Here is a 27,627-nt window from a genome sequence, read left to right on the forward strand (position 1 = left end):
GCTGCACGTTATTTTTGGTTATTGTTGTCCCTGAACCTTGGAATAACATACAGCTTGTGAGGCAGCCAACATGTAGTTGTGGTCTTTGTGTTTTTACTGTGCCAGTGTGTGGGTGCCTTGTCCTCGGGGTCTGTAGTAGTCATTCAGCGCCTTCTGTTCTGTTTCCTGTCCTTTGCAGATCTCTGTATGCGTTGTATGAGAGCAGCGTGACGGTCAAGGGAGTCTCCGCTTTCCGCTTCGTGCCGCCAGCAAAGGTGTTTGCCAATGCGACAGAAAATCCGGACAATGCAGGATTCTGTGTTCCGGCGGGTAACTGCCTTGGCTCCGGTGTTTTGAATATCAGCATGTGTAAACAAGGTAATACTTTACAGAATATACATCATATTACTGGCTCTGACATTGCCTCTGCATAGTCAAAGCAACATTTAATAGCTCGGCAGTGGAAATCGGAGTTTTACATTTAAGCGACATATAGGACAGGTTACATTTGGATCTGTTAACAGTTATTAGGGGACTGTGCATTTGTGACTTAACTTATGCAAATTTAGAAAAAATCTAAAATTTGGAGAAAATAAACATTCCTTCAGTAGTAATCACTAGTTCCTTGACAGTTGCCGTACGATTTTTACTCATAAAACGTACTTCTTCTTTTCTTAAAAAACGCTTAAGTTAAGTAAGTTTACTTATACATAAATAACAGGGAGCTCTTGATGTCTTCTGCGTGGGCGCTCATGACACGTGTGCGTGCTGTGCCCAGGACTCGTTGACTGTCAGACGGTTTCTACCATGCAACCACCCATAACCGTTTCAAAAACAAAAAAGCATTTGCAAAGCCAACAAGTCTCCCCTACACAAGAGCTATTGACTTTGTCAATGTGATTTTGCCATGTTGTACACCGGTGTGGCTGCTGTTCAGCATGGCTAAAAGTTATAGGCGTGGAGTGTCATATGGTGGAGTGAGGGTACTGTGTCGTAGAGTGTGTTTTTTTAATGTTGTAAAGTGGCGTAGGAGGAGTAGTGTGTTGTAGAGTGCAGTGACAGAATGTGTCCTGGGGTGGCATACGCTAAAATACATTTAGGTAGTGGGGTAGAATTAGTTTGGTGTAGAGTGGGGTGGATCAGAGTGGGATAGAGGGGGTGGGATAAAGGCGGGTGGATTCATTGGAGTGGGGTGGATTGGATTGGGGTGATCAGATTGGTTTGGGGTTGGGTGTACTGGATTGGAGTGATAGGACTGGGGTCTGGTGGATTGGAGTGGGGTGGATTAGAGTGATGGGGTGGGGTGGAGTGAGGTGGACTGGATTGGGGTGGATTGGAGTGGAGTGAATTGGACTGGAGTGCAGTCAATAGGATTGGAATGGGGTGGACTGAATTGAAGTGGGTGGATTGGGGTGAGCTGGATGAATTGGATTGGAGTGGACTGAACTGGGATGGGGTGGGGTAGACTGGATTTGGGTAGCGTGGGGTGGATTGAGTAGAATATGGTGGGGTGTGGTGGATTGAAATGGGGTGGATTGGATTGGGGTGTGGTGGCTGCCGTGGGATGGTTTGGGGTGGGGTGGGTTTGTGTAGGATGAATGGGTTTGAGTGGGGTGAATTGGTTTGCGTGGGCTGGATAGGAGTGGAGTAGGCTAGATGGATTGGACTGGGAAGGGGTGCAGTGGGGGTTTCTTGGATTGGGGTGGGGTGGATGGAGTGGTATGGATTGAAGTGGGATTGATTGCATTGGGGTGGGGTGGGGTGGATTGAGTTGGCATGGGGTGTGGATGGGATTAGAGTCGGGTGGATTGGAGTGCGGTGGACTGAACTGGGATGGCCTGGAGTGGATTTCAGTGGAGTTGGGTGGATAATAGTGGGGTGGATTGAAGTGGATGAAATGGGGTGGGGCGATTGGGGCGAGTGGATTGGATTGAGGTGGGGGTAGGGTGGACAAGTGGGGTGGACTGGATTGAGGTGGATCCGATTGTGCTGGAGTGGAGTGGAAAGCATTGGATTACAGTGAGGTGGATTGGATTGAGTGGGGGGTATTGGGGTGGGGTGGATTGAATGGGGGTGGGGTGTATTGGGGTGGGGTAGATTAAATTGAATTGAGGTTGGTTGATAGGGTGAGTTGGACTGGGGTGGGGTGGATTGCATTGAGGTGGGGTGGATTGGAGTGGGTGGATTGGTTTGGTTTGGACTGAAGTGTGGTGGACGAGGGGTGGATTGCTTTGAGGTGGGATGGATTGGATGCAGTTGGGGTTGATTGGGCTGGAGTGGGATAGACCAGATTGGAATGGACTGTATTGGATTGGGGTGAGGTGGATTGGAGTGAGTGGGATATATTGGGGTGGATTGAATTGAGTGGGGTGGATAAGACAGTGGTGGATTGGATGTGATGGGGTGGATTGAATCGAGGTGGGTTGATAGGGTGGGGTGGGGTGGATTGGAGTGAGGTGGAATGGATTGGACTGAAGTGGGGTGGATTACATTGAGGTGGAATGGATTCACATGGGGTGTTTTGGACTGGATTGGGGTGGATCAGATTGGGGTGCGCTGGAGTCGATTGGATTGGAGTGTGGTGGATTGAGTGGGGTGTATTTCGGTGGGGTGGATTGAATTGAGTGGGGTGGATTGGATTGAGGTGGGGTTGATATGGTTGGGTGGATTGGAGTGGGGTGGACTCCACTGAGGTGGGGTGGATTTGATTGGAGTGGGGTGGATTCGATTGGAGTGGACTGGAATGGGGTGGAGTGGAATGGACTGGATTGGAGTGAGGTGGATTGGAATGAGTGGGGTTTATTGGGGTGGGGTGGAATGAATTGAGTGGGGTGGATTAGATAGCAATGAATTGGATAGTGGTGGGGGTTGATCAGGGTGGGTAGATTGAAGTGGGGTAGGTTAGATTGGAAGGGGTTGATTGTGGTGGATTCGACTGGAGAGGGGTAGATTGGACTGGAGTGGATTAGATTGGATTGGAGTAGGGTATATTGGATTGATGTGGGGAGGATTGGAGTGGGGTGGATTCAGGTGTTTGGATTGGGGTGAATTGGATTGAAGTAGGGTGGATTGCGGTAGACTGGATTGGGCTGGGGGAGGTGGATTAAAGTGGATTTTATTGGAGTGGGGTGGATTGGATTGCAGTGATGTGGATTGGGTTGCAGTGGACTTGTTTTGAGTTAGGTGGATTGGGGTAGGTTGGACTGGGGTTGGGTTGGAGTGGACTGGGGTGGGTTGGACTGGGCTGGGGTGGATTGAACTGGGCTGGGGTGAATTGGAGTGAGGTGGATTGGGCTGGAGTGGTTGGATCAGACTGGAGCAGGGTGGATTAGACTGGAAAGGGGTTGATTGGAATTTGGTGGCTTGTATTGGGGTGGGGTGGATTGGATTGGAGTGGGGTAGATTGGACTGGGCTGGATTGGGGGGGTTGATTGGATTGGAGTAAGATGGGATGGAGTGGGGTGGGGTGGATTTGATTGGGGTGAGGTGAATTGGATTAGAGTGGAGCAGATTATTTTAGATTGGAGAAAATTGTTTGGGATTGGAGTGGGGCAGACTGGAGCAGGGCAGATTGGAGTGGTGCAGATTGATTTTGATTGAGGTGGCAGTTTTTTTTAATTGGAGTTAGTGGGGCAGATTGTTTTGGATTGAAGTGAGTGGGGCAGATTGTTTTGGGTTAGAGTTAGTGAGGCCGACTGCTTTGAATTGGAGTGGGGCAGATGGTTTTGGACTTGAGTAGGGCGGATTGGTTTGGAGTGGGGTGGATTGGATTGAAGTGGGGTAGGTTTGATTGGTCTGAATTGGATTTATTGGGGTGGATTGGATTGGGTTGGGGTGGATTGAAGTGGGGTAAATTGGGTTGGTGTAGAGTGCATTGGATTGGAGTTGGGTGGATTGGATTGGGGTGAGGTAGATTGGATTGGAGTGGGACGTATTGGGGAGGGATGTATTGTTTTGGATTGGAGTGGGGCAGATTGTTTTGAAGTGGCGTGGGGCATATTGTTTTGGATTGGAGTGGGACATATTGTTTTGGATTGGAAATGAGAGGATTGGAGTGGGATACATTGTTTTGGATTTGAGTGGGGTAGATTCGAGCGGGGGAGATTGTTTTCGAAGGGAGTGGGGCAGTTTAGAGTGAGACAATTTGAAGTGGGACAAATTGTTTCGAATTTGAGTGGGGCAGATTATTTTGGATTGGAGCTGAGAGGATTTGAGTGGAATAGATTGTTTTGGATTGGAGTGAGGCAGATTGGAGTGGGGCGAATTGAAATGGGGCAGATTGTTTTGGATTGGAGTGGGGCAAGTTGTTTTGAATTGGAGTGGGCATATTGTTTTGGATAGGAGTGAGGCAGATTGGAGTAGGGCGAATTGAAATGGGGCAAATTGTTATGGAGTGGAGTGGGGCAGTTGGAGTGTGGCAGATTTGTTTGGATTGGAGTGCAGCAGATTTCAGTGAGGCAGATCGTTTTAGACTGGAGTGGGGCAGATTGTTTTGGATTGGAGTGGGGCAGATTAGATTGGGTTGTTGGGATGATCGGAGTGGGATGGGTGTGAATGGATTGGATTGGTGTGAGTGGTTTAGATTGGATTGAAGTGGGTTGGATTGTTTTGAGTGATTGGGATGTACTGTACAGTTTTGTGTTAAAGCATAATTTCTGAAATTACAGATAAGAAACAATGTTGCTTTGCAATATTCAGAATAATGTAATTGTCATATTTTGTGAACAGTGCACATAAGCGAAAACAAAAGAAAACATGAGTGCAAAACGAGAAAAGACTTGGCAAAATGAAAGAAAGTTATAGAAAATAAACTTTGCAATTTTATTTGTCCTGCTGGGCACATTTTTGCCAGTCATACGCCTTCTGTTTGCAGGGCACTAGAAGTTAAAAAGAACAAAATAATACCTCAATCACATTGGTAGTAGCGTACGAGCCATGATTAAATTAAATCAATCAGTTCCTGGTCCCTGCTCCACAGAGAGGAATGGGAATGATTCTTGACCTTCAGTGATGAATTACAGGGCTGTAAAGAAGAGTGCCACCCAAGCCAACAAATGGTAAGTAACGGGTGGGCTTCGAGCCCTTTGCTGTAAACAACAGTCTCTCACAAGCGAGAATCAAACGCTAACGCATGCTCTCGCAGGCTCAACTCTAAAAAAAAAAAATTGGGGCAACATGAAAAGAAAGGTTAGGCGTTCACTTTATTGGAACTGAGATCATGAAAATTTTGGTGTATATATTGGCTAGAGAACTGGAATTTATGTAGGCTAGATGGTAGGAAAAGAGTAAACTACTGAACGCCAAATCACCTGTGTGATATCTTTAGGAGTGATCATTCTACTGATTCTGGGATCCATATTTATGCAAGTTCAAAGGTCAGAGGTGCACCCTCCACATGCGATCTTTAAAAAATTCAAATTTTAGCTAACATTCCCTTTTTTGATTTTCATCTTATTGTGTGCTTTCATGGACATGTTTACTATGCAAGAAGCTTTTAATAACTGAGATTGCATATAACCATAGGAAAGAAAATATATTGCAATCTAATCCTGTTTGCGCAAGTTATTGTTTTATATCTGTAGAAGTAATACACTTACTTGCACTAAGACAAAAAATAAATCCTCTCAAATCTGCTTCAGAACAACAATTCAACTCAAGAACCTTTCCGAGTCTATAAAGCATCACTGCCCCCCCCCCTCAATCCAACACCTACTCTCCAGAAAACCTCAAAAGATCTCTGCAACAAACTCATGCCCTTCACCAACAAAATGTACTCTCTTGGACTAACATTTCTTCCATCACCTGTCAAAGTGTGAAGGTGGAACATCCATCACCATCATGTAAAAACCCTGTTTACAAGTTTGCCACGGTCAGCAAGGCACTTTGTTTTATATATTGACCGGTTTCACAAATTGCTTTCCTACCATATGACACCTAGCATGCCATAATTATCAACTTTGGCTCTGCAGCTTTTGCATCTCTCATCTCCAGGGTACACACGGCTTCCCTAGCCCATAGGGCCATCTCTCAGGCTTTTAAACATGCTGTAATTACTTCCATTGTAAAAGAAATCTGCTGGGCCTCATCATATTTACATTTATGAAGCTATGTTGGGCTTACTTTCTGGTGTAAAAGTGCCAGAAACTGTTGTTAACCAGAAACGTGTCCTTCCATTGGAATTTAATATTATATTAAGTAAAAGATCTTAGAATCAGACCTTGGCTGGGCAGAGAGGCAAAACTACCAAACAGCTTGCAGTGACCAAAGCCTTACCTGTGCTCGTATCCTCTGAACCTCTTGTGCTTCATGTAACATCATTAGGCCTCAGATGCTCTAAACAGATCGATTGAATGGGCTGGTCTCAGTGGAACTATATTATGTTGGTTCTTACCTTTCTTAATAACCACTCCCAGCAAGTCAGATTGACCTTTTCTCTTAAACACTGCCAGCATCTGACATGAAGTGCCCCAAGGCTCGAACCTACCCGCAACGCTCTTCAGTATCCATGTGGCAGCACCTCCCATCACTTTAGACTCTCTTGAGATTGGATATGACATGGGTGTAGATAAATCCTTGTTCTACCTCAAAGCAGATGAGGATTATTAAAACCGACCCGAGGTGCCTCAAGGCTTATCCCAGGGAAATCATTGGATGCAGAGAAACTGCCATTGCTTAAACAGTGAAAAAAATGAAATTCTGTTTCCGAGCCCTCTTACTTTGCTTCATTGCCAGTATCCTTGCCAAATACATAGGTGCGCCAGGAGGCACTTTAAATCAGCTCAGAAGACCCGCGGCATGGGGGGGTGGGTTAACTTTGCTGGCTTGGGGGCGTCTGCCTACACGCCCCAGGCTCACCTGCGGCAGGAGCCACCAACGCTGCGTTCCCGTGGCAGGAGGCGCTTTAAATCAGCACAGGAGACCCGCTACGCGGGGGGAATCTAACTTTGCTGCCTGAGGGCGACTGCCTATACTCCCCAGCCTTACCTGCGGCAGGTGCTGCCAATGCTGCTTTCTCGTGATAGTAGGCGCTTTAAATCAGCCAGGAGACCCGTGGTAGAGGAGGCACCAGAGGCTGGGCTGGACCTACCCTCTTTCAGCATGTTTTTTCTCTGCTTCCTGGGCCTTGTTTATCGCCTCACCCTTTGTTTTTAAAATACTGTGTGTTTTTGTTTACCTAGTTTTATGTTACTGGGTCTTTGGCGCCATTTAGCATGGGGAAGAGAACAGCTAATGTTCTCCACTCTGGGGTTAAATTAACCCACCCACATCAATCAACAGTTTTTTAGTTAGGGTGTTGGACCTCGTCTCAAATGAGATCAAACTGGCTGAACTCCGACTTGCACTTGAAGCGGAGGATCTTGATGCTTTGTCCCTTTCTTAGGTCCCAAGCCCCTCGGGCACAAGTTCTGGTGTTTTCACTTGTGCCCTGCCCCATTCTTTGAATGGGTCTATTTTCCCGGCGAAGGATTGTTTGGTTGGGTCTGGTTCGGCTGCCTTCGTGGAGGAAGAAGGACCTGCTGTTAGTAATAACTCGTTAGCTACAGCTTGTTCGCCGGGGGCTGGGCGGATAGTTAAAAGGAGGAGAAAGATGCAGAGAGCTAAACAGCCCAGAGCCATGCAAAGTCCGGGTTTCCTTAAGGGGGATGGTTCAAGTACTTTGCCTTCTATGAATGCAGCTATGTGGGATACTTTGAGGGAGCAGCTTGAGGGCCTGGATATCAAGTTGAAAATAATTTATAATTGTCTAGCCATAATAGAGGCTAATATAACAAATAATCTGCTAACTTTGGCAGAAAGTGGTCCAGCTTGTGTTCAGGCGCCCCAGCGCCCCAAGTTAATGAAGCTATTGTAATTTACCCCCACATCGCAGCTTCTCCAACCTTTGATTCAAACCAGGGCTGTTAGTGGGCCTGATGTGGTGGGGGGGTTGGGGGGAGGGGTGCTATTGATAATCAGGAGAACCCGCCAGCTGCAAATCATTTGTTACAGGAGGTAATTCTATTAGCCAGACAGTTAGCCATCAAGCAATTCGGCAACCTCAGCATACTATGGATGTGCTGCCTGTGATTGACCTTCCACCTGCTTCACGTCCCTATTTTGTTGTTCCGGCCTGTGTGCCCAGTCCCTTGATGAACTCACCCGAACCAACATCATCTCTTAACAACAAAGTAATCCTTTGGCTGAATTCTAATGCGTGTTGCAAGAGGGATTTGTCTAAGGAGATTTTGTTTCTTAGTAGGGTGGGGGTTATAGGACCTCTGGCGAAGCAATTTCCTGGCAATTTTATAGTCATTCATTTCCGCAATCATGCTATCTCTGGTGAAATGTTAGCTATATCTAGAGCTAGCGTGGTGCATAATAAGTCGATCAGGATTTTACTACTTGGCTTCTTTTATAAACATTTAGCTATCAGCTCCGCCAATAGCTCTGGGCATCAAGTATCTTTACAATTTCCCATTTAGGGCAACGTGGAACTGCCCTCTTAGAAACAGATATTTCACCCCTCACAGGTTTGGAAGCTATTGATTGGCAACCAGATATATCTCTTAAATGTAGGTTTAGCATTCTCGATACCAAGGGTAATCGTAACATCTCTTCAACAGGCCATGATATTAGTCCCATAGCACCTATACCACATGGAATTCTGTACTATGATTCTACCTTCTGTCTTGAATATGGTGAGGGATGTCTTAAACACAGCTGAAATTAGGTCTCCCTTGAGTAGGCATGTCTTTAATTTAAAGTTTCTGGAATGTTGCTGGCATGGCTTCCAAGGTATTAATTGAGGGTTGGTGGTCGTTTATAAATAACTATGATATCGTGTTTTTGCAGGAGAATTGGGCTACGTCTGAAATTGCCTTTAATGGGTTTGTGTTTTCATTCTCTTGCTGCTCCTTTTCCTGTGAGATGGGCGAAAGTGGGCCTGCCCCCTGGTTCAAGGTTAATATTGGCTGTAAAAGTGTCTTGATCACAGTAGAAGTGGCTGGGGCTCAGGTGTTTGCCTTACATTGTGCCTCCAGATTTAGGGTCTTAATGTTGAATTTTTATAATAATGATCTTACAGCAAGGATTAATTCGACCCTTACAAGCTTATTCTCTTTTATTGGCTCGCTATTGAAAAGGGAAATGCACGCAGGTCTGCCTTTTAATCTTCTTTTGGCAAGCGACTTTAATGCTGAATTGGGATATCAGCCCCCATCTAATGAACTCCCTTTTGATCCCATTAGTCAGAACATTCATTTAGGGACTATGGATTTGACAGGTCGTCACTTATACTCATTCCTCCATCCATAGTCCCTAAATCAATGTTTCCTTTTTAAAAATTGGTACTACTACAGACGTGCACCAAGAGGGCAATAGCCCCACCTGACAAACCAAATTGAATACATTAGTGAGAATCGGTGTCCAGCATCTAGGGTCTCAAAAACTAAGGATCCACAGGCATTTTGGTAGGAGATCCAGGCTGGTTTAGCCAAGGACCATCCTTACCATTAAATGCAAGCCTCTTTTTTACAGAAGAGGACGTATTTAAGGCTATTTTCAATAGTCTCCCAAACAAGGCCCCAGGTGCAGATGGGATCCTCATGATTTGTTTATAGGAGTCCCTAGATTTTGAACACTGATTCTCACTAATGTTGGTCTCCTTGTCTTACAGGTACTCAGGTCCGGAAATCCACTGTTGTTGCATTGCTGGTGTTTGTTCTTCCTGCAGAATCCCCCTATCACAACTTCTGTGCTCTCTGGGGGTAGTAGGTGCACTTTACACCTACCTTTCAGGGTCTTGGGGTGGGCTATTTTTCTAACCATTTTCTTACAGTCCCAGCGACCCTCTACAAGTTCACATAGGTTTGGGGTCTATTCGTGGTTCGCATTCCACTTTTGGAGTATATGGTTTGTGTTGCCCCTATACCTATGTGCTTCTATTGCAATCTACTGTAACTTTACATTGCTTGCATTACTTCCTTTTGCTATTACCGGCATAATTTTGGTTTGTGTACATATATCTTGTGTATATAACTTATCCTCATACTGAGGGTATTCACTGAGATACTTCTGGCATATTGTCATAAAAATAAAGTACCTTTATTTTTAGTACTTCTGTGTATTGTGTTTTCTTATGATATTGTGCATATGACACCAGTGGTATAGTAGGAGCTTTACATGTCTCCTAGTTCAGCCTAAGCTGCTTTGCCATAGCTACCTTCTATCAGCCTAAGCTGCTAGAAACACCTCTTCTACACTAATAAGGGATAACTGGACCTGGCACAAGGTGTAAGTACCTCTGGTACCCACTACAAGCCAGGCCAGCCTCCTGCAGGTGGCCTCGGCATTATCCAGTGCGGGAGCCCACAATTTTTTTTTTTTTGGGCAGATCCACTGCGACTTCCTTCAAAAATGTTTTTTTTTTTTTTTAATGCCTTTTTCCCCTGGGGTTGTCCCTCTGGGATCCGAGCACCAGAGCTAAGGGGTCAGGGTGTCGCTACCCTGGCCCCGTTTCTTTTTTTTAACTTGTTTTCATGGGACTGAAGCCGAATCCCAAGATGGCTGCCAACACTTTCTTGTTGAAGTGTTGGCAACTAATCAGATTTCAGCACAAGATCAGGGAAGTTTGCAAAGCCTTTGCATCTCTGTATATTGTATTGTATTGTATTGTATTGTATATATACAATTTTGTATTTTCTTTAATTTCATTAAAACTACTGAACTGATTAATAACAAAAAGGTCGCTTTCTGGACCAAGAGCTACCTTTCTGTCAAATTCGGTGTAATTCCATCCAGTGGTTTGGGTGCTATCGCTGTTCAAAATCCTTATGGGAAAATGAATGGGGAAAAAGTGTTGTGGCCCCTGCCCCCTTTTTCTCAGCCCCCACTTGATGGATCATCCTGAAACTTTCCTTGCAGTAGCTCAGCTGAGTGTAATTTTTTTCTGGAAAATTTCAAAAAGATTTTCAACCGGCACCAAAGACTCTTTTTCTATAGAAAGTAGGTCTTAACTATAACTACTTAGTGGCGACTGCCACTAGGTAATACATATTTCTACATACACAAAAAAAGGTTTGTTTCCCATATTAATTCCCATAGGACCTTTAGACATGACTACGGCCCTAACTGCTGGACAGAATTACACCAAATGTGGCCGAAAGCTAGCTTATCTGTATCTGCAGCTACACATGCCATCGAACGGAAAATGTCACTTACCCGAGCGGAACATGCCACGAACAGTACACTGGGTAAGTGATATTTTCCATATATATATATATATATATATATATATATATATATATATATATATATATATAATTGCAAATGAGCCTAGGGCCTGTACTACGGACAGTGCCATGACGTACAACAGGCATGTGCGTGCGTTTTCTGTGCACCCGGGCTACTGTTGTATTACACAAGGGGCCACAGGCACTTGTCCGGTCCCTTTTGTAATGCTAATAGCGCAGGCCTACCCAAATAATGCACCCCTGCCATATTAAGGACACTGGCGCAGAGTTGAAAAGGCCGTCAAGAAACACACTGTGTGCCGCAAAAATGCAGTGTTTAGTCAGTGCACCCCCTAACAGCAAACCCTCTGGAGAGAACAAAAGGAGATTCCATTGACCCCTGGATATCCCCCTGCAGGTGGGTGCAGTCACTCACTGCACCATTTGCAGGGAGATTTCTGTACTCACTTTGAAATGCAGGGAAGGTGCTGGGTGCACAGTGAACAAGCATTGGCAAAGCCAATAGATTTCGTTATCTTTTTTTTTCTATGTAACCGGCTTTTAAATATTTTAAAAAAATGTTATAATAATGTTTGTTTATTAAATTAAGAACAAACATTAGCATAACATTTTTCTAATATTGGTAAGCCAGTTACATAGAAAAAAAGCAAACAGCGAAATGTATTGGCATGCAGGAAAGACCGAAGAAAATGGCAGAACACTGAGGAAGATAGAAGTCGGCAGAACACTGAGGAAGGTAGAAGTCGGCAGAACACTGAGGAAGATACAAGTCAGCAGAACACAGAGGAAGACAGAAGATAGCAGAACACAGAGGAAGACAGAAGACGGTGGAATACAGAGGAAGACACCAGAAGAGAGAAGACAGAACAAAAGGGAAGAATGAAGAAGAGGGAAGAATGAAAAAGAGTGAAGACGGAAGAAGAGAGAAGACAAGAAGAGAGAAGATGGAAGACAGAAGAAGAGAAAAGGCATGAGAAGACAGAAGACAGAAGAAGAGAGGACGGGAGAAGACAGAAGACGTGAGTAGAGTGCAGACGTGAGAAGACAGAAGACAGCATGTGGTAAAGAAGACAGCAAAGACCGAAGACAGCACGCAAGAAGAAAAAAAGAAGTACCATCAGCGTCACAGCCAGCGGAAAGGACACTGGCCAGTGCCCAATAGAAAGTGACCGGAAGGAGTACTAGGTCCCATAGACAATTCGATGGCAAGATCAATGACGAAGTTGATGACAGGAAATGACATGAAGATGACATGCTGGCTGATCTGAAGCAGGTAAATCAGAGCGACATTGGAGTAAGTCAATGGTAAGTAAGGGGCTGATTCCAACCCATTTTACGTTTTTTACCAACAAAAGATTTTGCAAGCACGCGCACAATTGTGGGTCCAAGCGAAATCTAAAAACAGAGCGGCTGCTGTAATGACGAGGAGATAGAGGATGAGGAAATATCTTCTTTATTGTCCGCTTTCTCCACAGAAATTGCAACCGCCCCCCGTTGACCATTTTCCACCCAGCGTGCCAAAGACTGTGCACAGCATAAGCCGTGCACACAGACACACGAGGATAAACAGAGGGAAAGGGAAACACATGACACATAGGGCTAACAATAACATACTTTTCAGCATTTCTAAGAAGACATTACATCTTTTCCCTTTTATCAACAATTAGTTCAACATGTAATCCTTGAACCTGATAGGTGGTACAATAGTTCTTCTGGTCATTACAAAACCCTTTGGGCAGGTTACAATGATAGTTGAAGACATGCTAGAAGGGTTACCATTTGCAACATTTTCATGACTTGTTTTCCATTGCTCATGTGGTTTGCAATTTGGCTGCGTTTGGACAAACTGTTATGAACAACTTCATGGTCTCTACCTGGTTCTGGTAATTTAATGGCAACTGCATTTGATCCATTTCACCATTGACCATTATCCAACAAGACAGCTATGCCATTAATCTTAACTACCCTTCTTGGTTCACTGTATTTGCTCATATTAACTCCCTTCTTTTGATATCTCACCCTCACCAAATCACCAGCACACACATTAATTTCCTTGACTGCGTTTCTAGCATTATAGTTGCTACGCATGTGTTTTTGACGCTTGTCAACTAACTTTCTCATTTCGATCTCCATTTCCTCCCTGTTCTTTTTTTCCCACTTCTTCCATGCCACCGACCAGTACGGCTGCAATTATGTGATGGCCACCCTACACCTGAGCAACTCAAAGGGTGTTCTTCCTGTGGTGTTGTGTGGAGTGGTGCGATATGACCATAGTCTAGTTCTAAGGGCTGCCTCAATGGGAGTATGAGACCTTAATGCCATCTGAATGGTTTCTTTGAGTAAGCGATTGGCCCGCTCAACCTGCCCATTGCTTTGGGCGTGGTATAAGGATGACCATTTGTGTGCTCTATGTTATTAACGCAATTGTGTTTTATCAACTGTAAAGATACTCGTGATAATTCCCATTGATTTAAACTGACAGACTCAAGACCTGTTCACTTTTGTGCATTTCTAGAAGAGTCTGCTTTGCACCTGACAGTATTGGCATGCTTCGTTGTTGCATCACTGTGGGAAACTGGCACCTTGTTGCAGTACCCCCACACACACACATTTTGCCTGGTTTCTGAATGCAACGTGGACTGGAGTGCACTGGAATCCTGCTAACCAGGTTCCCAGTGCCAGTGTTCTTTTCCTAAAGCATTGTAAAAGTAATTGGATACCCCTTTAGCTACCACTATACGTCCCTAATAAAAGGTAGTTAGGGACTCAGAGCATGGGGTCCAAGCAAGAGAACTGTGAACCTGCTGCACAAGAAAAGGCGCCAAACCCTGCCTGCTGCACCCATGACCCGAAAATCGCTGCTGCGGAGGAGCTGGACACTGGACTGACCCCAAGAAACCCAGGGGACCTCCAGGCTTCAGGAATCTCCCCAGATCGCCCTTCTGAGTGGAGGCACCACTCAAAAACCAAGCAAGAACCTACAAGCCAGTGAGGGTCACTTCACTGACCGGCCGATCTACACGTGTGCCAAGTTTGGTAGCACTGCGCCCTCCAGTGGCCGAATTATGCCAATTCCCTGGGTACTGGACAGCTGACATTGGACAACCAGAAAACCAGCTCCCTCAGAGCTGAAAAAGGATCAGGAGGAAGCCCCAGTCAAGGGGCTTCAGGAACACCCCGGACCTCCGACCAGAGTGCCTCCGTTGTCCTGTAAGCAGCCCTCAAAGAGACCTCCAGCTCTAAAGGACTCCATTGAGCACAGCTCCTGGATCGTCATCTCCCCCTGCATCTGGCCACCCTCCGCCCTTCAACGAGGAACCAGCTGTGCTACACGGGTCCCCTACTCCTTTCAACTTCAACAGCCCAAGGGGACTCCCAGGCACCATCTTTAAATCTGCAAACCAGCTCCTTTTCCAAGTGGCCTCTCCAGGTTGCCCTGTGCCTGTGCCAAGAGACATTCCCTCTCTGCTCCTGCAGGAACCGGGAGCCTCCTGAGGCTCTCCACTTAGCATAAGGTGCCCACCGACTGCTGCAACCGTCCTGCAAAAGAAGAGACTGGTAACTCAACTGTACTATTTTTTATGCATTTTTAAAGGTGACTGCATAGATTCCAATGGTCTGTACTTACGCACAGAAAGACTAACTTTATCAAAACTTTGAAAAGACAACTCGAAAAGTACTTAACGTATCCTAAAGATCTTGGTCTTAAAATGTATAGTATTTTTATAAAATCTGGTCTTGAGTTATTCACTGAGTGTGTGTGGTGCATGATTGGATTTTGTGAGAGCAGCAAATACTTAGCACATCTCCTGGATTAGCCTAACTGCTCGACCAGCTACCTTAAAAATTAGAGCATTAGGTGGTCTAATTTTTACCTCTGGAAATCAATGTGTGGTTTCCTGGACCTCCTGCATACTGTGCATAGTTTTGCACACTGCATAGAGGGCAAGCCTCCTAAAATCACCAGTGAAGTTTGTACTGTTGCTCCCGCTACGATAGTTGCTCTACTGCAACATGTTTCAGAGAGGTTTGCATTGCTGCTGTCTCTGCAGTACTTGCTGTATGAGAAAAAAACATCCACTAGCCTTGACATAAATACACCTAACCAGTATCCATTATGTTTGGTCCATGGTGTAAATAAGGGCTCCACACTCCACGCTTATTCAGTCACGGACATCTTTGCTGAGGCTGCTGGTCTGACATTGCTCAATTAAAGATAAGTTCTAGAACTCATCCATCAAACATATATCAGCTCTTATGAAATGTTCTGGCTTTGGCATTTTAAAAGCTTTGCTGCCTTGTGGACAGAAGCTGTTAGGAAGTTTCGCTACAGATACATATACAATATTCTGCTGTCTGAGGCTATAGAATATGTGTAGTTTGGTTAAGTACTGCCTGGGGATAAAATGTTTGCGCTTTTTCTGTCTCTATATCTGTCCCCTTGAAGAAGATTCTCACTTCTTAGTTATAACGTATAATTGAGAATCTAACATGATTACGTGAGAAAGGAAAACAAATGATACATTGTTTGATGTTTTGGTAATTTGGATAGACTACATGGAGTTGAGTTTCTGAAAAGCCTGTAACCTCTTTGATTTGTTCGACATGTGTTTACAATTATTTTGCATATAATGGTCCATTTTACAACAATTTATGCAAAATATTCACAGGGCTGCTAAATCAGCTAAAATAAGATACAATACCATCACTGCAACACTCCTGATGAGGGTCAGGCTTAGTTGCCACACTGTGAAAGCACTGTATTACTTTATGAGCAGTTTTAGAGCATACGTTTTAAACAAATGTATGTGAAGAATATGTTTAAAATTCACTGGTCGGTCCTATTTTTAAGACTCGGCTAGACAGTGCATGCAGTGTCTATTTGAGACAAGCTGCTTACACTCTGTGGGCTTCAGCCCACCCATAGGCTTACCATTTGTTCACTTCTAAGTCGCTCACGTATCTGTATCCCGTTTATCTGTAGCATGCATACATCATGCTTCTTCTTGTGTTCTCCCCTAGAACATGGTCTAAGTACTTGTGTCCATCCACTGCTCCCGATTTAGGAGTTACTTTTTTCTTTGTCTTTGAGAACTTCACATGAGTGCTCATGTTTTCACTTGCTCCGTCTTCTCCCACCCACCTTATCCCTGTTGCTTCTTTCCCTCTGCAGATTGTACTCTAATGTGCCTATCTTTAGCCCACTCCTCACCCGACGCTCTTGCTCATGTTTCTTTATTTCCCCCACCCGCCCTTGCACCGTTCCTAACAGGAAACCGAAGAAAAAAGTCAGTTTCTTGCTTTAATGGACGCAGATGCTCGTAATTTAAAGGGCATCAGTACAGAGAAGCTGCTTCTGCCATGGTTTAGCAGGAGGAATAGGATAACTTTGTTTCTGCCCCTCATGCCAATGAATGTTTAAAATAAACGTGTACCAGAGAGGAGAGCAGCAGAAACCCCACCGGCTCGCTGAATAAATACAGAAGACTGAGAGAGCCTCGAATCACCATGTCCCCCTCCCCACAGCAGAGCCTGCATTGAAATTTGAAAGCAGTGATAAATCCAGCCGCCCAAAGCAGAATCCTCTCAAGAGTCCAACGCTGGCAAGGAAGGCAGAAACTGCTGCAGGATGCCATTCAGGGGTGAGAGGAGAGAAAAGAGAAACAACATTGTCTCAACTCCCATGAAGGTGGCTCCCTCAGCACAGCAGTAGATATGCTGCCGGCATTCATCTAAGCCCCCAGAGATCACTAGACAATATAGCCAACCAGTGCAGACCGTGCCCCACACTAAACTGGCCAACAAGACAACAAGCACTCAGCTCCACATAATTCAACGCAATGCCACGCAATTAAGTGCCACGCAATTCCACAACACTCAAATCTGCACTGCATAATTACACTACAAACAATATATTTCCGCATCTCATAATTCCACGCCACACAGTCCAAATCCACATCATTCCACTCCATGCCACATAATTATAATCCCACAAATTCAGCTTCACATATTTCCACTCTGCTCCATGCCACATACTTCTACATTACATAATACCACTCCATGCAACATATTTCCACTCCACTCTAAACCACATAATTATACTCCACACAACACAATTCAACTACACATAATTCCATTCCAACCTAAATAATTTCACTTTACACTACATAATTACACCATATATATATATCCACTCAGCTGCATAACACATAGTCACACTGCACAAAATTAAACTCTGCACCTTGCCACATAATTCCACTGTATATAATTCCACTGCACACCATGGCACATAATTCTACACAATGCCACACAGGTCCACATAATTAAGTGCCACACAATTCAATACCAAAAAACTTACTTACACCCCACATACCACTCAACACCACATTATACAGCTCCACATAATTACACCCCAATCCATACCACAAAATTACACTCCAGATAAATCCACTCCACACCATAAATCAACACTCCACATAAATACACTCCACACCAGGCCACATATTTCCAGTTGACATAATTTCACTCAGCCACACACATCCAGGTCACAGAATTCAACTCCACACAATTTTATTACAGACCACATAATTCCACACCAAACCACATAATTCCGCTCGCGCAACAAATAATTCCACTACACACCCCACATATGCAATCCACGCCACAGAATTCCACATCATGCCACATAATTCAACACCACCTAATTCCACTCCACGCCACTCTGTGATACACTATACCACTCCAAATAATGACACTCCACGACTCACAATCCCACTCCACATAATTTCACTACACGCAATACGACATAATTACTATCCACGTAATTCCACTGCACACCATGGCACATAATTCCACTACAGATAACTCCACTCAGCACCAAACGGTTCCACTCCACACAATTCCACAAACAGTTCCTCTACAACCCTCATAATTCCACACCACATAATTGAAATCCACAAATATAATTCAACAATATGCCACATAATTCAAATCTGCTACATGCCGCAATGCACCATGCCTTGCCTTGCCACATAAATCCAGACCATGCAACTTTTTTTTACCCTCTACATTAATCCACTCCTCATCATGCTACATATTTATACTACACATATTTCAGCTCCATACCAAATATATTCATTTCACTCCATAGCACATGGCTAAAAGACATTGACAATGCCAATAGCTCTCAAACTTCTAAGACCTATTGGCTTTGCCAGTGCTTGTTAGAAAATGTTCTTGATGCAGAACGTTCCCAGCCCCCTCTAGAGAAATTCAGGCACATTTGCTCTGCTTGCTCAAATGCAGGACAAGTGTTGCACCTCCCCACCTTCAGAGACCACAAGCTGTTGCTGCTTTTTTAGGTCATAGCCTATCAGACAGCACAGCTGTCTGTTTTGCTAAAGACATCTTGGCGACTTTAAGAAAGCTGACCTAGGAATGTATTCCTCTTGTTGATTACCATTGGCTTTGTGGTTTGTAACTCACACTTTCTGGCTTTCCATTTGCTGGCTTTATTTGCTTTAGGCTCTCCAGGTTCAGTTTGTTCCTCCAGTTGCCTAAAGTGTGTCTTCTCTATTCTTTCTGTTAATAAGCCATTAACTCTTGTTCTTATCGTGTCTCATTTGCTGTACATTCAAAGACTGAATTCAAATGTCAGGTGCGGTTTTCCAAGGGCGCTTGTTCACTTTTCTTTCTCTGACCTAAACTGAGATACTGGGGATAGGAAAGATTTTTTTTCTGGCACACAGCAACATTTAAATGAACTGTGTAGGTATTTCAGAATATATCAGAATTATGAATGCAAAATGAAGCACATTTTTGTTATGTCTCAGGTGTGTTGGAAAGAAATACTTAAATATGATCAAAACGAATCCTCAAACTAGGCAATGCAATTTCCACACCTTGTAGTCTGTGAACTGCATAGTTTTATTAGTAAAGCTGTATGTCTGTGAAAATGTGATACTCATTTCAATTGAAAATGTGTTGTCTGTAATGAGAGTGTGGTACAACACCATGAATACTCCATTCTGCACTACTGCACTCTACTCTGCACCACTCCACTTTACGCCACTCCACACTACCCTACTGCACATCTATGCCACTGCACGCTACGCCTCTCTACTCTACCATGTACCACCCTACTGTATGCCAGTGCACTGCTCGCTGCTGCACTCTACACCACTTCAGGCCACATCAGTCTACTCTACCCAACTTCACTCACCGCTACTGTACTCTATGCCACTCTGCACCACTGCACTCTATGCCAATTCACTCTATTCCAGTGCACTTCACTCTTTAACATGCAACTCTATGCCCCTGCATTCTATGCCAATCCACTGTACACCACTCTAATCTACTCTGCACCACTGCACTCTATGCAACTGCACTCTACCCTGCACCACTCCACGCAACTACACTCTACTCTGAAGCAGTTTACTCTGCCACTGCACTCTACACCACTCTGCCTTACTCCACACCACTGCAGTCTACTCCACACTGATGCACTCTACACAACTGTATTCTGTAACTGCACTCTAAACAACTGCACTTTACTCTGCAGCACTGTAATCTCCGCCACTGAAGTCTATGCCACTTTACTCTGCACTAGTCCATTCTACGCCACTTCGCTCTGTGCCACTGCACTCTATGGCACTATACTCTACACCACAGCACTATATGCCACTCAGCTCTACTCTTCACTCTACGCCACTGCACTCTATGCTACTTGATTCTACACCACTGCCTTGTGCATCACTCAACTCTACGGCACTGCTCTCTGCATCACTGAACTCTACGCCACTACACTCTGCACCACTCTACGTCACTGCACTGTACTCCACAGCAATCTATACCACTTCACTCAATGCCACTCTGCTCTACACCAGTTACTCTGCATCATTCTGCCCTGCGCTACTTCACTCGGTGTCACTCGGCTTTTCTCCCCTCCACTCTGCGCCACTCCATTCTGCACCACTCTAATGTACACCTCTACATTCAATGACGCTGCATTGTACACTACTGAATTCAGTGCCACTGCACTCTACACTACTTTGCTCTGCAACACTCTCCGCCAATGCACTCTACACCAGTCCACTCTACTCTGCCACGACAGTGTATGCCAATCTACGTGACTTCACACTGTGCCACTCCAATACACAACACTCTCTGACACTCCACTCTACAAAACTCTAATCGTCGCCATTCCAAACTACGACGCTGCTATGCCACTAACTTTTAGCTATGCTGAACAGCAGCCATGCTGGTGAACAACATGACTACAATAAATTGGCAAAGCCAATCGCTGTCACATAGGTGAGACCAATTGGCTTTGCCAATGCTTGTCTACTGTGATTCTTACAGTTCACTAAACCCAAAGTTTTTTGAGTGGTATGTTACAACATAGTGCTCCTCACTTGTCGGATCATCATTTACACCTCCTTTCCGTTGAGCAAATCACTAACATCCAGTGCTTCTCACTTTTGTTCCAGTGTCCGTGTTAAGTGCTGATTGTTTGCCCCTAGGGTCTTTTCAACTTGCCTATCACTTGCATCCAGTGTCCCCTCTGTGTGGTCATCCTTTACTAATAGGATCTCCCTATCATACTGTGTTGGTACTATACGTCAAAAAGTACTGTTTTGGAACACATTGATTAAAAAATAATATTGGATGGTGGATCGTCTCTTTAAATGAATGGACTAATCCTCTCTCATTTGCTTTCTCTGTGGGGAACATGGAAGTTGCTCTGAATCCCGGTGTTTTTACTGTCATTAGTCATCTCCCCCTCTACAAATCTTTACACTAACACTGCAACTTTCTGCAGGGCTTCCCTTCCTGCCTCTTTCTTTAAACTGAGTGAAAGAACCCTAAGAGGGAGATCACACCCCTGCGTGCTAAATATTTGTGCTTGCCTACATCTGCTACTAGCAGTCACATTACTCCTAGGCTTACTTCACCATACTTCCTGCTCACCTCTGAGCCAGACCTCAGCCGTGTACAATCCCATCACCTACCACTGCGTAGTGGGTACCCCACTATCTTTACTGCCTTTAATCCGTCCTCTTCACTTGTGTGCAGCAGGGGACTTATGCTTTAGGAGTACAAAAGCATGTCTGAGTAGTGCTGTTAACCCCTTCGCTGCCAAGGCTTTTCCCCCTCCTGTGCCAGGCCTTTTTTTGCCTATTTGGGGCAGTTCGCGCTTAGGCCCTCATAACTTTTTATCCACATAAGCTAACCAAGCCAAATTTGCGTCCTTTTTTTCCAACATCCTAGGGATTCTAGAGGTACCCAGACTTTGTGGGTTCCCCTGAAGGAGGCCAAGAAATTGGCCAAAATACAGGGAAAATTTCGTTTTTTTCAAAAAAATTGGAAAAAGTGGCTGCAGAAGAAGGCTTGTGGTTTTTCCCCTGAAAATGGCATCAACAAAGGGTTTGCGGTGCTAAACTCAGCAGCTTCCCAGCTTTCAGGAACAGGCAGACTTGAATCAGAAAACCCAATTTTTCAACACAATTTTGGCATTTTACTGGGACATACCCCATTTTTGCAATATTTTGTGCTTTCAGCCTCCTTCCAGTCAGTGACAGAAATGGGCATGAAACCAATGCTGGATCCCAGAAACCTAAACATTTCTGAAAAGTAGACAACATTTTTAATTCAGCAAGGGGTCATTTGTGTAGCTCCTACAAGGGTTTCCTACAAAAAATAACAACTGAAAAAGAAAAATATTGAAATTGAGGTGAAAAAAACATAAATGTTTCTCTACGTTTTACTCTGTAACTTTTCCCTGCAATGTCAGATTATCGAAAGCAATATACCGTTACGTCTGGTGGACTCCTCTGGTTGCGGGGATATATAGGGCTTGTAGGTTCATCAAGAACCCAAGGAACCCAGAGCCAATAAATGAGCTGCACCCTGCAGTGCGTTTTCATTCTATACCGGGTATACAGCAATTCATTTGCTGAAATATAAAGAGTAAAAAATTGCTATCAAGAAAACCTTTGTATTTCCAAAAAGGGGACAAGATAAGGTGTTGAGGAGCAGTGGTTATTTGCACATCTCTGAATTCCGGGGTGACCATACTAGCATGTGAATTACAGGGCATTTCTCAAATAGATGTCTTTTTTGCACACTCTCCTATATTTGGAAGGAAAAAATGTAGAGAAAGACAAGGGGCAAGAACACTTGTTTTGCTAATCTATGTTCCCCCAAGTCTCCCGATAAAAATGATACCTCACTTCTGAAAACTAGAGACCTAGGGGAATCCAAGGAGGGGTGACTTGCGGGGCTCGGACCAGGTTCTGTTACCCAGAATCCTTTGCAAACCTCAAAATTTGGCTAAAAAAACACATGTTCCTCACATTTCTTTGGCAGAAAGTTCTGGAATCTGAGAGGAGCCACAAATTTCCTTCCACCCAGCGTTCCTCCAAGTCTCCAGATAAAAATGATACCTCACTTGTGTGGGTAGGCCTAGCGCCCGCGACAGGAAACGCCTCAAAGCGCAACGTGGACACATCCAAATTTTTGGAAGAAAACAGAGGTGTTTTTTGCGAAGTGCCTACCTGTAGGTTTTGGCCTCTAGCTCAGCCGGCACCTAGGGAAACCTACCATACCTGTGCATTTCTGAAAACTAGAGACCTAGGGGAATCTAAGGAGGGGTGACTTGCCGGGCTCGGACCAGGTTCTGTTACCCAGAATCCTTTGCAAACCTCAAAATTTGGCTAAAAAAACACATGTTCCTCACATTTCTGTGGCAGAAAGTTCTGGAATCTGAGAGGAGCCACAAATTTCCTTCCACCCAGCGTTCCCCCAAGTCTCCCGATAAAAATGATACCTCACTTGTGTGGGTAGGCCTAGCGCCCGCGACAGGAAACGCCCCAAAGCGCAACGTGGACACATCCAAATTTTTGGAAGAGAACAGAGGTGTTTTTTGCGAAGTGTCTACCTGTAGATTTTTGGCCTCTAGCTCAGCCGGCAACTAGAGAAACCTACCAAACCTGTGCATTTCTGAAAACTAGAGACCTAGGGGAATCCAAGATGGGGTGACTTGCGGGGCTCGGACCAGGTTCTGTTACCCAGAATCCTTTGCAAACCTCAAAATTTGGCTAAAAAAACACATGTTCCTCACATTTCTGTGGCAGAAAGTTCTGGAATCTGAGAGGAGCCACAAATTTCCTTCCGCCCAGCGTTCCCCCAAGTCTCCCGATAAAAATTATACCTCACTTGTGTGGGTAGGCCTAGCGCCCGTGACAGGAAACGCCCCAAAGCGCAACGTGGACACATCCAAATTTTTGAAAGAAAACAGAGGTGTTTTTTGCGAAGTGCCTACCTGTAGATTTTGGCCTCCAGCTCAGCCGGCACCTAGGGAAACCTACCAAACCTGTGCATTTCTGAAAACTAGAGACCTAGGGGAATCCAAGATGGGGTGACTTGTGGGGCTCGGACCAGGTTCTGTTACCCAGAATCCTTTGCAAACCTCAAAATTTGGCTAAAAAAACACATGTTCCTCACATTTCTGTGGCAGAAAGTTCTGGAATCTGGGAGGAGACACAAATTTCCTTCCACGCAGCGTTCCCCCAAGTCTCCCGATAAAAATGATACCTCACTTGTGTGGGTAGGCCTAGCACCCGCAACAGGAAACGCCCCAAAGCGCAACGTGGACACATCCAAATTTTTGGAAGAAAACAGAGGTGTTTTTTGCAATGTGCCTACCTGTAGATTTTGGCCTCTAGCTCAGCCGCCACCTAGGGAAACCTACCAAACCTGTGCATTTCTGAAAACTAGAGACCTAGGGGAATCCAAGATGGGGTGACTTGCGGGGCTCGGACCAGGTTCTGTTACCTAGAATCCTTTGCAAACCTCAAAATTTGGCTAAAAAAACACGTCCTCACATTTCTGTGGCAGAAAGTTCTGGAATCTGAGAGGAGCCACAAATTTCCTTCCACCCAGCGTTCCCCCAAGTCTCCCGATAAAAATTATACCTCACTTGTGTGGGTAGGCCTAGAGCCTGCGACAGGAAACGCCACAAAGCGCAACGTGGACACATCCACATTTTTGGAAGAAAACAGAGGTGTTTTTTGCGAAGTGCCTACCTGTAGATTTTGGCCTCTAGCTCAGCCGCCACCTAGGGAAACCTACCAAACCTGTGCATTTCTGAAAACTAGAGACCTAGGGGAATCCAAGATGGGGTGACTTGCGGGGCTCGGACCAGGTTCTGTTACCCAGAATCCATTTCTCAAATAGATGTCTTTTTTGCACACTCTCCTATATTTGGAAGGAAAAAATGTAGAGAAAGACAAGGGGCAATAACACTTGTTTTGCTAATCTATGTTCCCCCAAGTCTCCCAATAAAAATGATACCTCACTTCTGAAAACTAGAGACCTAGGGGAATCCAAGGAGGGGTGACTTGCGGTGCTCGGACCAAGTTCTGTTACCCAGAATCCTTTGCAAACCTCAAAATTTGGCTAAAAAAACACATGTTCCTCACATTTCTGTGGCAGAAAGTTCTGGAATCTGAGAGGAGCCACGAATTTCCTTCCACCCAGCGTTCCCCCAAGTCTCCCGATAAAAATTATACCTCACTTGTGTGGGTAGGCCTAGAGCCTGCGACAGGAAACGCCACAAAGCGCAACGTGGACACATCCACATTTTTGGAAGAAAACAGAGGTGTTTTTTGCGAAGTGCCTACCTGTAGATTTTGGCCTCTAGCTCAGCCGCCACCTAGGGAAACCTACCAAACCTGTGCATTTCTGAAAACTAGAGACCTAGGGGAATCCAAGATGGGGTGACTTGCGGGGCTCGGACCAGGTTCTGTTACCCAGAATCCATTTCTCAAATAGATGTCTTTTTTGCACACTCTCCTATATTTGGAAGGAAAAAATGTAGAGAAAGACAAGGGGCAATAACACTTGTTTTGCTAATCTATGTTCCCCCAAGTCTCCCGATAAAAATGATACCTCACTTCTGAAAACTAGAGACCTAGGGGAATCCAAGGAGGGGTGACTTGCGGTGCTCGGACCAGGTTCTGTTACCCAGAATCCTTTGCAAACCTCAAAATTTGGCTAAAAAAACACATGTTCCTCACATTTCTGTGGCAGAAAGTTCTGGAATCTGAGAGGAGCCACAAATTTCCTTCCACCCAGCGTTCCCCCAAGTCTCCCGATAAAAATGATACCTCACTTGTGTGGATAGGACTAGCGCCCACGAAAGGAAAGGGCCCAAAACACAACGTGGACACATCACATTTTTTTATAAAAAGCAGTGCCTACCTGTGGATTTTGGCCTGTAGCTCAGCCGGCACCTGGGGAAACCTAGCAAACCAGCGCATTTTTGAAAACTATAAACCCAGGGGAATCCAAGATGGGGTGACTTGCGGGGCTCTGACCAGGTTATGTTACCCAGAATCCTTTGCAAACATCAAAATTTGGCCAAAAAAACACTTTTTCCTCTCATTTCGGTGACAGAAAGTTCTGGAATCTGAGAGGAGCCACAAATGTCCTTCCACCCAGCGTTCCCCTAAGTCTCTCGATAAAAATGGTACCTCCCTTCTGTGGGTAGGCCTAGCGCCCACGAAAGGAAATGGCCCAAAACACAACGTGGACACAACATATTTTTTCACAGAAAACAGAGGTGTTTTTTGCAAGGTGCCTACCTGTGGAGTTTGGCCTGTAGCTCAGCCGGCCCGGGGGGGGGGGGCAGAAATGCCCTAAAATAAATTTGCCCCCCCTCCCCCCCAGGAGCGACCCTTGCCTACGGGGTCGCTCCCCCTGCGTGACATTGGCGCCAAAAAACAAAACCCCGGTGCCTAGCGGTTTCTGCCCCCTTGGGGGCAGATTGACCTAAAATCGGCCAATCTGTCCCCAAGTGGGGCAGAAATGGCCTAAATACAATTTGCCCCCCAGGGGAGCGACCCTTGCCTGATGGGTCGCTCCCCATCTCTAAAAAAACAAACAAACAAAAAAAAAAAAATCCCCTGGCGCCTAGAGGTTTCTGCCCCCAGGGGGTGCAGAAATGGCCTGAAATAAATTTGCCCCCCTAACACCCACCCCCCTCCCCGGGAGCGACCCTTGCCTACGGGGTCGCTCCCCCTGCGTGACATTGGCGCCAAAAAACAAATCCCCGGTGCCTAGTTGTTTCTGCCCCCTTGGGGGCAGATTGACCTAAACTCAGCCAATCTGCCCCCAGGGGGGCAGAAATGGTCTAAATACAATTTGCCCCCCTGGGGAGCGACCCTTGCCTGATGGGTCGCTCCCCATCTCTAAAAAAACAAACAAACAACAACAAAAAAAATTGCCCTGGCGCCTAGAGGTTTCTGCCCCCCCGGGGACAGATCGGCCTAATAATAGGCCGATCTGCCCGGCAGAAAGGGCCTAAAATAAATTTGCCCCCCCAGGGAGCGACCCTTGCCTAAGGGGTCGCTCCCCTTGCGTGAAATTCACGCAAAGAAAAAACTCCCTGGTGTCTAGTGGTTTCTGCCCCCCTTGGGGGCAGATTGGCCTCATCAAAATAGGCCAATCTGCCCCCAAGGGGGGCAGAAATGGCCTAAATATAATTTTCCCCCAAGGGGAGCGACCCTTGCCTAAGGGGTCGCTCCCCACCTAAAAAAATAAAATGAAACATAAAAAAATAAAAAAATGGTCCCTGGTGCCTAGAGGTTTCTGCCCCCCCTGCGGGCAGATCGGCCTAATAATAGGCCGATCTGCCCCCAGGGGGGGCAGAAAAGGCCTTCCCGAAAAAATGCCCCCCATGGGAGCGACCCTTGCCCAAGGGGTCGCTCCCTTATGTGAATTTCAGTAAAAAAAAAAAAAAATCCCTGGTGTCTAGTTTGAAACCCTCGGAGAGACTTAAAAGGGAAGGAAATACTTTTCCTTCCCTTTGAAGCCTCCCCAGAGCTTCCAGCGAGATGGGGGAGGCCCCTGTGACAAATCCTCGCGCGCTGACGTCACAGGGCGGGGTGGGGGGTTGTAAGGGGAAGGTGTTCCCCATTCCATCTCCGCCTTGGGGGGAGGAGGGTGCGCTAGCGCTCCCCCAAGTTCTCCTGTGCCTTGGACGAGATGATCTTGTCCAAGGCACAGGGGAACTGTAGCCTTGGACGAGATCATCTCGTCCAAGGCATAGAAGCGGTTAAAGGAACTCTTTTCCCAATAAAGTAGCCTACCCAGAGGATCAAGGGGCACTAATGATGACGCAGTGGCCAATGGCACTGTTGTCTGCTCTCTGTTGTTCATCTAGTGGTCACTCGGGTAGCGGGAACGATGCCCCTCTTCAACAGCTCCTAATTTACAAATGGCCACGGACTGCCTTTGTCCTTCGGTAACAATTCAGTGGTTTGCCACTTGAAGAGATAGCATTTATTGACACATATCTGTGGTGGTTTTAATAAACACTGGCTTGTCTTGCAAGGATTTGTAATGTACTTTTTTG

At 45.4% G+C, this 27,627-nt stretch overlaps 1 protein-coding gene across 1 annotated transcript in view; it reads left to right on the forward strand.

Moving 5' to 3' along the window:
- SCARB2 (scavenger receptor class B member 2) overlaps positions 1 to 27,627 on the forward strand; it is a 420,920-nt gene that overhangs the window by 320,858 nt on the left and 72,435 nt on the right. The window contains exon 7 of the mRNA XM_069236840.1: positions 179 to 357. Within this exon, the coding sequence (XP_069092941.1) occupies positions 179 to 357 (179 nt within the window). The remainder of the gene's footprint in view (positions 1 to 178; positions 358 to 27,627) is intronic.

The sequence above is a fragment of the Pleurodeles waltl genome, chromosome 1_2 (assembly GCF_031143425.1).
Source record: "Pleurodeles waltl isolate 20211129_DDA chromosome 1_2, aPleWal1.hap1.20221129, whole genome shotgun sequence".
NCBI lineage: Eukaryota > Metazoa > Chordata > Amphibia > Caudata > Salamandridae > Pleurodeles > Pleurodeles waltl.